The sequence below is a fragment of the Sturnus vulgaris genome, chromosome 14, assembly GCF_052056855.1.
Source record: "Sturnus vulgaris isolate bStuVul1 chromosome 14, bStuVul1.hap1, whole genome shotgun sequence".
In the NCBI taxonomy this organism is placed as follows: Eukaryota; Metazoa; Chordata; class Aves; order Passeriformes; family Sturnidae; genus Sturnus; species Sturnus vulgaris.
Window position 1 is genome coordinate 18,458,402 of NC_142256.1, and position 10,621 is coordinate 18,469,022.

Sequence of the window (10,621 nt, forward strand, 5' to 3'; positions counted from 1 at the left end):
GATTGGGAAGCATATGTATAGTTAACTGTGAGTTTATTTTGTACCGGAATACTGGCAATAAATCGATTTTCTCTACTGCAGTTAAAGATAGAAACCATAAAAATTGCTGAGCTTTTAATAAAACTAGTTCTTAATGCAACTTTAAGTGTTACGGGGAGCTTTTTAGCTTATGTAACTTTTCATGTATTGGCGACTCCCTCGCTCCGCAGAGAGCGCACCAGCAGGCGGCTTGCGGGAGATCTGGGTGACCGGAAACACTGAACGTTTCTTTAAACACCACACAGAGTGTTAACTGATTCACAAATAGAATTTAAGTACTCAGACGGCTTCTCTCAATCCTAAACCTTGATTTCCTCATTCCCCAACGTTATTTCCACGAGAAAGAAATAACGCTGAGAATGCCACTGACATTCCTTTTCCACGGGAGCTGCGGCGGGTGCTGAGACTCGTGCAAGAACAAACGTCGGCAGGAACCGAAAGGAGCAACGCTGCGCCCTGAACAGCCCCGCACAGTGCGTACGCTGGATCCCAGTCCCGGCCGGGCTCATCCCCGCACCTCGGAGTCGCCGCTCCCGCACGGCCACCGCCGCGCACGGGGCCGCTCGCTCGCGGAACAGCGGCGCCTCCGCGCGGGGGAGGGGAAGTGGGAGGGGAAAGGGCCGCTCCCGGCGGCGTTCAGGCTCCGGCGATGGTTCAAGATGCCTCCCCCGGGCCGCTTCTGTCCTGCCCCGCCGCCTCGCTGGGACATGGCGGCAGCTCGGTTCTGCCTGTGCTTGTGCCTGTTCCTGTTCCTGTCCCTGCTGCGGCTGCCTCGTGGTGCATTCGCGGCCGGTCCGGCGGCGGCGGCGCCCGGGTCTGGGCGCGGGCCCGGGGGTTCGTTCTGGCGGCGGGAGCTGGGCTGGGGGGAGCGGGCGGCGGGAGCCCGGGGCCGAGGAGCTCGGTGTTGTCCCGAGGGAGGCTGCAGCTTCGCTCGCCGGCGGCGAGTGAGTCGTGCGCACGTTGAGCCCCCAGTACAGTCCGCCGCCTTGAGAGGGCGTTTAAAAAAGACGTGTGTAATTAATTGAAAAATAGTTTTATCTGTTGAGAGCAGAATTATACAGGACTACAGTGTTGTTTACCTATGGTTTAATACCCTTCTCAAAGCTTGCAGGCCGTAGAATTCGGTGGTAGGTAGACCTGTAAAATACCTCTTTATTTTCCACCACCCTATTTTAGCCACCTGTAGCAGCTGGAGAAATTACCAAGGGTACAAGCAATGAAATAGGAAGGGAAATGAAAACCACTGTATTTCTGTCTAGGCCAAATAAGAATTTCTGTCTTGAAGAATTAATCCCATTGTTTACATTCTCTTACAAAGATATTCTTGCTCATTTTATTTTTATTGCTAATTTTTTTTTTGTAATCAAATGTATTTAAGGGTTAAAAACGGATAAATCGGCATAAAGTAACCTCTCAGGTTGACTTACTGGTTGGAGATCAGGTTAATTTGTTTCTAATTCTGTTCCTTCATAGATGGCATGAATGTGTTGTTTATAATTGTGGATGATCTGCGTCCTGTGTTGGGCTGTTACGGAGATAAGCTTGTGAAGTCTCCCAACATTGATCAACTTGCTTCCCAAAGTATAGTGTTCAGCAATGCATATGCCCAGGTGAGATAAATTACTTAAACATGTTTTCTCTGTGCGAAATAATTACTGGTTTTATACAGTAGGTGTTAGTCAGGCCAATGGAAAAAGCAAATATTTATTAACTTGAAGCATTTTCAGTAGAAAATAAATGATTGGGCTGAACTGTAGTGTGTAAACCTATCTTTACTAAGGTGAGAAAAACGAAAACAGAGCATTTAAATTATGGTATTTGTGTAGCCCTTGGAGGAGTAGATTGCCACTCAAGTATTTTCACTGTTAGCAGCCAAGTGCTGCTTAAAAACGCCATTTTACTAAATTAAAATTCTCTTTTTCTACTGTTTATAAAAAATTATGTTTTAGTTTTTAATCTTTTGAGGAAATCAATTCTATAGATTCCTATAAAGAGGCAGTTTTTGGGGGAAGCTAAACTCTAAAACAGAGGACTCAAAATGTCACTAATTGCTCTTCACTTGAATACTCTGCATAGGATGTCTATATTCCGAAGTTCCTCTCTGTTCAGAAATCAGAAGTTTGGGTCTAATTCCAACTAGGGAATAGGACTTCAAAGCAATAACTGTTGAGTTTTTTCAGTCTGAAGCAGAATTGGTCAGACCTTTGGACCATAATCCGGACCTTTTATGTTTATCCTTTCTTTATTCTTAAGGCAGTCCAGAGCAACTAGGCTTTTGGCTTTTATCAGCACAGTCCACCTGCCACTGATTCTTAATTCTGTGTGATGTGAGCAACCAGATTTCAAAAGCACTGCCTTTATGGAACCTGACTTGCTTTTTTTAAAAGCTTGCAGTTTTGAATTGGTATGCTTGATAAGAATACTGTTCATTCCAGCCTGAAGTTTTATGAAACTTGTTCCCTGTGACTCCTGAGTTTTCAGATGGCCCAGCTATTGATGCCTGGAGAGGCTACCTAGGACAGAGCCTAGATAGTGTTAAAGGAATAAAGTAGGTATTTATTAAAAAGGCCTTCAAAGGCTACACCTTGGACAGTACAGGAGCCTGTCTGAGGCTACACCCAAGATGGACGATGGATCACATGTTTTCACACTTCTATAAGTTTTGGGCTGTTTACATATTGGGGTTAATTGTCCAATTACAGCTCCAGGTTATGAAGTCCCATCCTCACAGTTTGCTCTCCTCAGTTTGCTGCTGTTTATACTTTTTGGGCCTGAAGTTGCAATGGTGTCCTTGGTTCTCAGGCTGGAGAAGGATTGTTTTGTCTAACTAAACTGTGAAGAGAACTTGCTAACACTTTATATGAAAGTTCAGACACATACACTAATGCAGTATAGAATCTGGAAAATATGAAAGCTAAAACTTAAGGCATCACTATGCCCTAGTTAGTTCGTACGTGTGTTTTGTTTTTTTTTTCCAAATTTCGTCTTTGCTGTCTTTCTCCTCAGCAAGCTGTGTGTGCTCCCAGCAGAGTGTCATTTCTCACTGGCCGCAGGCCAGACACCACCCGGCTCTACGATTTCTACTCCTACTGGAGAGTTCATGCAGGAAATTATTCCACTATGCCCCAGTATTTCAAGGAAAATGGCTACGTGACCCTATCTGTGGGGAAAGTTTTTCATCCTGGTATGGTTTGAATTGTCATTTGCTTAACATAGAAATTCTTGATGTGTATAGTCTCACAAACTTACGTAAGTATTGATGTGTGATTCTCACCTATATTAAGAACCTAAATCATAATCATAAGCCAGATTTTACAGTGGTTTTCATTAAGTCTTAAGGCATTAGAGATGAATGTATTAGATGTCTTTTATCTAATGGATGTTTTCACATCTTGTCTGGGAACTGTGGGAATAAATGTCTAACATTCTAAAAATACATCTGGAAGTTAGACATCTGCTGAAAATGAAATTACTTGTTGGCTTAGTTCTGCCTGTACATGCTCCACGTTTCCTAGTAGGCTATGAGTCTGGATCAAAACGTGTCGAATATATGACTAATGCTTCAAGTTCAGTAGGAAATTAGTTCACTAGTTAAAAAGTGGTAACATTACTGAATTATATTACTGAATAATTACTGAAAAATATTGTAATACTGATCCTCTTTTTGGCAGTTCCTTATCCTAGAACTAAACTTGTGTGGATAGTGTCAGTATGTGTTTCAGTTTATAGTAAAGCTAATCAAGGATATGCATGAAGACTTTTATTAATCCTGGGTGTTTTGTTTTTTTAATTTGGTTTGGGTTTTGTTTTTTGGGTTTTTTTGTTGGTGTTCCTGAAGTAAGGCTCTTCAACAGGCTTGAGCCTCCCTCACTAATAAAAGGTGTATTTCAGGGGAAAAGTGTCTGGCTTAAACTTTTTGACTTTCATTTCTTGGTTGTCTTTTCCTCAGTTGTGAAAGAATCATTTGAAATGTTTCTTCATTTAGCATATTTGAAAAAAACCCAAACAATTGAAGACAAGTTAAACTGGTGTCTGAGCTCTTCCTGGTTCAGTGAACTATTAGAGCATTTTTAATGTCTTTATCCATTCCAGGGGTTTCATCCAATTACAGTGATGACTATCCCTACAGTTGGTCCATTCCACCCTTTCATCCTTCAGCTGAAAAGCATGAGAATGATAAGGTAAATGTGATTTGTGGCACTTTAACAGAGAAAGGTGTTCAGGATATAACCAAGTTCTTTGTATCAAGGACAAGCTGTGCTCTCTGGGTTTTGAGGCTGCACCCTTGTGCAGTAAAAACAACTAACCACTTCAATGCTTTGTTTCTGTGCTTTCCGAACGAAGGCCTGGATTACCACGTGTGTGTTTTGTTAATCGATGCCCATCCTGCAGATGTTATAAGTATTTCTAAATTGGTATTTGGAAACTGAGCAAGAATGATCCCTCTTTGTGTCTAGGTCATGAATTCCTTTATCTGAAAAGTTTGGTTGTCAACTTGCACCTGCAACTCATCTGGCTTTGCTTTAGTTAGTGACAAAACATTGTCAGTAGTCTTGGTAAACTTAATATGATAAAGAGCTCAGGACTGAGTGAGCAGGGACCATAATTAAAATAATGTTTAAATAATCTGAAACTTTATAATCTGATCCAGTTTTCTATAATGTTTGTTACTCTTAAGTGTGACACAAAAGAATCTGGTTTATCTATATGCAAACATTGCATTAGTGTTGTGTGTTGGAGTCTGTACACTGCCCAGCAGGAGCTGCAGTCATGAGGGTACAGACAGTCTTGTCAGTGCTTTGGTCTTGTTTTTACTGCCAGAAAAGACTGATTTTAACAACAGCAACATTTGCATCCATGACCTAAAGAGAAGTATGTTCATTTTGCACTGCTCCCAAACACCTTGCTAAGGCCACCTTTCCCTGGCCACTGTTTAGTCTAATTTATCTCTCTTCAACCATTACACATCAGCCACTGCTGGCAATTTCTTAGAAACTAAGTCAGTAGCTTCCAGGTAGTTTTCCATGAACTCTTGGGATCAGAAGGAATTAAAATATATGTCTTTATAGGATAACCGAATGCTGCTGCATCTCTTATTAGATCGGAGATTCTATTAATTATAAAAGGCCTTTTGACCCGTGTGACTACATTTAATCTTCTACCCAGCTTTAGAGAGGATTTCTGCATTTTCATAGGCATAGAAATTGTATTATTTTGTTGGTAGAAACAAATTTGTTTTAAAGTTACAGAACAGAGGATTTTGTCTTTGTTTTTAACAGAAGTTATTGAACTAACTTTTTTTTTCCCATGAAGACTTGTAGGGGAGAAGATGGAAAACTTTATGTGAACTTGGTGTGCCCAGTGGATGTGACAGAAATGCCTGGGGGTACTCTACCTGATATTCAGAGCACTGAGGAGGCCATACACTTACTGAATATCATGAAAACCAACAGACAAAAGTTCTTCCTGGCTGTTGGTTACCACAAGCCACATATCCCACTGAGGTACCCACAGGTGAGGAGACGAACCTGCAGGAAAGGGAACTTAGTTGCTTTTATTTTTAAAAGCTGTTCCCACAAATGCTTTATTGCTGTTTCTGGAAAGCAAGTTGGAAACCAGCCTTGATTTGGTGTAACTTCAGGAGTCACCTGTGATGTATTTCAGAACATTTAATGAGAATGAGTTGTGACTCCTCAGCCAAAAGCCAGGCTTCTGCCACCATAATGGTGACTGCTGCTGCATGGAGATGGGCTTTAGCTTGATGGAGTATGACATAATGAGTTTTTATATTTCATTCTCTGTTTGACATGGTGGCAAAACTTCTACCAATTTCAAAGTGGTATTGGACCTTTTATTGCAGTGTTGTTTTTGAGATACAGGAGGCTGGGTTTAGGTATTTGTTAACTCAGTATTTTTCAGGAATTGGTTGGGGATGTCTAGTATTGCTGTGTTTCAAACTCTGGAGGAAGGGGAAGGAAGTTTTGTAAACTGTAACATTAAAGGGTCCTGCAAGGGAAAATGATTGCTTTTTAAACACAAAATTCACAGTATCTGTTGGAGGTGAGGACAATCTTTATATGTGTTTTGTGTTGTAAAGGAATTTCTCAAGTTGTACCCCTTGGAAAATATTACATTGGCCCCAGATCCCTGGGTGCCTAAGAAACTACCTTCTGTGGCATACAACCCCTGGGTGGATATCAGACAGAGGGATGATGTGGAAGCATTAAATGTTAGTTTCCCTTATGGACCACTTCCAGATGATTTCCAGGTAAGCTGTCAACACAGTGTGCTGAAGTCAAACTGCCTTCACTTGTTCGAATGCAAGGGAGGAGTCAGCTGCTCTTGGATCCTCCCAGTTATTCAGCAACTGACCATTTGCAGTTATGAATTCCCTGCCTTGTATACTGTCACCTCTAGCTCTATAGGCAAGCGTTCACTGTCACTGCCATTCAGTTTGCATGTGAGGGAATGGATGTAGCAGCTACCAATGCTGTGTTGTGTTCATTATCTGAGTCTGTTTATCTGTTTCAAGCCAGCACCCAGTGTATCTTCTTTTGCAAGATTTTCCTTGACTCTCCAGTGCTTACACCAAAGTTAGGTGCACTGGCTAGACCAAGAGATGCAGAATGGATTGGTTTGCAGTGTTTTGCTTGAAAGCAATTCTGGGAGATGGAATTTTCCAACTGCCCCCTCCCAGTTTACCTTTTCTGGGACATTAATTGGGCTACAGACAATTAAAATGAAAGGTTTACAAATAGAGTCCTTTAGTTCTTTCACACAGCCACTCCCTGGTTCTGTTGTATGTGTCTGGGGAGAAACTTTTTTTTTCTCTCCTGTTTTCTTAACTTGCAGCGGAAGATTCGTCAGAGTTATTATGCAGCAGTTTCTTACCTGGATGTGCAAATTGGCCTGCTTCTAAATGCTTTGGATAATGTAGGACTCTCACATAACACAATAGTAGTTTTTACTGCTGATCATGGTAAGCATTTAAATCTTTCTGAGCTTACTGTTAAGAACTTCATTGTGCAACTCAGTGCTGGCATATTAATCCAGTGTGTGTTTCTATAGTGTCAAGCAGAGCTATCATACCCTGTATTTCTGGTTTGTCTGAGCCAGATTGAGGGAACTGGCATGGCTGCACATTTCTGTCCTCATGGGTACTTTAATCAGGTTGAGGATTTGCTGGTAAGGGATGAGGCTGCCTGCCAGGACATGGGGCTGAGCTCTCTGTATTCCCACCCCCCACGCAAGGAGTGATTCTTGCTGGGAGCTAAGTATGGCCACCACTTCTTCCCCCTTACCATTTGTAGAAAGCCATCTGGTACAGTGGATAACAGGCTTTCTCATTAACTGCTCAAGTGTGTTTTCTTACACTTGTCATTGCTGCTTGCAGAGCATTTAACTGATAGGGATATGATTCCCTCTCATAACTGAGATTATGCATACTCTGGATCCTAGTGGTAAAAAGCTTAATTTGAACTGTAGGATAAATACCTCAAGCATTTGATGCTTGTTTCAATACTCTAATATTCATTAAAATAACCATGATCCGTTTAATTGTGGGATGGCTTAGCTGATTTAAACCAGTTAGGATGTGAATTAACTGCATCAGTTTAAAGTTACATATATAGTTAATGAGTTAATCTGTGAGCATGTGTGTATAAACAAGCTCTTACAAGTTGCAGAGCAATGGCATTAATACTTTTGGTGCTAAAGTGACTCTAGATGTTCCTTCTGACTTGTTCGTAAACTGAATTTTTCTTTTCCTTGCTTTGGATAACTGTAAACAGTTGGCGTTTCTAGTACCATGGCTGGCAAAGTGATCAAGAAAAAACATATGTTAACATGTGTTAACAGAGTTCCTTTGTCTTCCCCCAAAGTGAAGTTGGCAGTGTATCTGCCTGGAAGGAATTCATGTTGGCATCTCTTTCAAGAGGAAGAGGAGAGCTGAAAAGTTTTATCTCTGTTGCTTCCTCAAGGGTAGCATCCTGATATGGCAGTCTGGCATAGAGAGCAGCCTTCACATCCAAGGGATGTACAGTGTTAACAGGAGTATTGGAGAGCTGGCAGCTGCCCAAAACTTAAATTAATGCCTTGTGGAATTGATCTGGAGACTTTGCAGGCACTGTGTCACACCCCAGTTCCTCTTTTCTGCTGTTTTAATGCTAATTTCCTGATTCTAATCTTGACAATCTGAAAACAAGGAAAGGTGGAATTAGTTCCTTTATAAAAGAGTAGTATCAAGTTGCAAGATTTAGTTAGCTGTTGAAATAGCTTCCATATTAGAGAAAAGTCCTGTTACATCTAAATACAGAATATTTACCTTTTAATATAACCTTGGCCTCAACAGAGTCAGTTTACAATGAAGAAGAAATGATTACTAGATTACAAACCAGTATCTGCTCTGAATTATGTTGTCACCTAGGGTGGTCCTTGGGAGAACATGGTGAATGGGCAAAATACAGCAATTTTGATGTTGCGACCAGAGTGCCACTGATGTTTTATGTCCCAGGAATGACAACTTCCCCTGTCAGTCAAGGAGCAAGGGTCTTCCCTTACCTCGACCCTTTTAGCCATACTGGAGGCTCAGCACCTCAAGGTAAATTTCCAGTGCTTATATTTGTTTGCAATGGGTACATAGAGTCGGTGATGTATCTCCAGGCACCCTGAGAATTTACTTTGTCTTTCTGAAGAGCTCTTTTTCAAAAAAATGGATATGATTATATCTAAGGCTATTGGAGAAACATAAGTGCAGTGTGCTTTCTTGTTAAAAGTACATCATAAGTGCATGGACTGGCATCTTCACAGCTAACTGCCACTCCTTAATTGCCTTGATTTTGGTACCCCCAAAATTCCTGTACAAAGCACTTTGAATAAAAAACCAACTGAATTATTAGAAAAAGTTGTTGTCCAACCACTCTGTTCCATAACTGATATTTTGATTATTTCCTCTAGGGCAAATTGAAAAAGTGGTGGAGCTGGTGTCTCTGTTTTCAACGCTTGCAGATCTTGCTGGCCTGCAGGTTCCTCCTGTGTGCCCAGAGATGTCATTTGGTGTTGTGCTGTGCACTGAGGGGACAAGCCTTGTCCGCTATTTTAATACCTCTGAAAGAATGGTGGAGGAAGGCAAGGAAGGGTGTGATGACACTGAGAGGTGTTTTAAGGAAGAACCTTTTGCTTTCAGCCAATATCCCCGGCCTGCAGACACTCCCCAGTGGAACTCTGACAAACCAAAGCTGAAAGACATCAGGATCATGGGCTATTCCATGCGTACCATTGACTACAGGTACACTGTGTGGGTGCAGTTTGATCCCAACAACTTCAGTGCTAACTTTGAGGATGTCCATGCAGGAGAGTTGTACATGATGGAGAATGACCCAAACCAGGATTATAACATCTATAACAATACTATACATGGTTGGTTTTTCAAAAAAATTCGTGACTTTCTAAAGCACTAGGGTTCAGAAACTTCCTTATGCCTGTTCTTGCAACTGAATTAATGCTTCTTTTTTTTGTATAAAACCTTTCTGTTGTACAGAAAACATTTGGATTGAATAAAAATCCTGCTTGTATCAAAACTAGCTATTGCCTTTGTCTTGTTGCAGCCCTTATGGCACTGAAGTAGTCAGAGGGAACTTCTGCAGCTGTGTTTTCAAGCACAAGCTTGTAACACTTCTGAAAAGGCCACACAGAGCATCAGGCCCATACTGTGAAACATCTCCGTGGTCTTCTGTAGCGAGTAAATAATTAAATTTCATTATCTGTTGCGGTGTGTTGTTTCTTCCCTATGTTAAATGGTTTGTTCTCGGTTTACTCCCCTGAGTTCTGTGTAAAATGGTTCAATCCCTTCCCGCCTTTCCCTTGTCCTTCAACCCTACTCCCCACCTACCTTCCAGATCGTGCCCTGCCCATCTCCCCAATCTCCATCCGGAGCCCTATCAATCCTCCCTAGCCTCTCCCATATTTCTAGGATGTTCTAAGTCAGTTATCCCTTCTTCGGTGTATGATTTGATGCTGTAACTGCGTTCCCGCCCTTGTATTCCTTCATTGGTTTACTGTGTAAGTTTCCCGGCCTTGTGTACGTCCCCCAAGTTACCGCGATTGGCCAATGTTTTGTGCCCTCCCCTAGAACCTACCCCGTGTTCAAGTTGGCGCACAGGGGAATTCTGTGCCTTTTGTGGTTTTTCCTCCCGAGTTGTGGTCTACTCCTGATTCTTTCAGTTTATTAACTCTTTCCTTCGGAACCGTAAAGGGTCTCCGCTGCACTCTTCATTCTCCCTGGACGGATTGGCCAAGCGGTAGCGTGGAGCTACATCTCTGCCTCGGGTTTCTGCGGGTACCTGGGGAGAGGCCGCTCCTGACGCGGGCTTGGCCGGAGCTAGCCGGTGGCCCAGGCGGAGTGGGCGAGGAAGGCGAGCAGCGTCAATTACCTGTGCTGAAACTGTTGGTGTGAAAGGTGGAAAACCAGAAACTTACATGTTAGAGTGTCTGTGTGTAGAATGTCAGTCATCAAACAGAGCCTTGGTAGTGGGAAGGGCTAAGGTGTTTTCTCTCATTAGCCTTACCTCTTGCAAGACCCCAA

General features: G+C 42.2%; 1 protein-coding gene across 2 annotated transcripts; it reads left to right on the plus strand.

Annotated features, from left to right (window-relative positions):
* The first annotated feature begins 202 nt into the window (after nucleotides 1-202).
* Nucleotides 203-9,805, plus strand: IDS (iduronate 2-sulfatase). Of its 2 annotated transcripts, none has more exons than XM_088173278.1 (9): nucleotides 203-512; nucleotides 1,513-1,649; nucleotides 3,046-3,223; nucleotides 4,132-4,220; nucleotides 5,353-5,553; nucleotides 6,137-6,307; nucleotides 6,892-7,018; nucleotides 8,465-8,638; nucleotides 8,995-9,805. In XM_088173278.1, the coding sequence occupies exons 2-9, from the start codon at nucleotides 1,518-1,520 to the stop codon at nucleotides 9,495-9,497; spliced, it is 1,575 nt and encodes a 524-aa protein (XP_088029404.1). In that variant the 5' UTR covers nucleotides 203-512; nucleotides 1,513-1,517; the 3' UTR covers nucleotides 9,498-9,805. The 2 variants fall into 2 exon arrangements, with proteins under 2 accessions (XP_088029404.1, XP_014737026.2); XM_014881540.2 differs by lacking the exon at nucleotides 203-512 and adding an exon at nucleotides 653-873 and having other exon boundaries at nucleotides 8,995-9,617.
* Nucleotides 9,806-10,621: the final 816 nt, after the last annotated feature.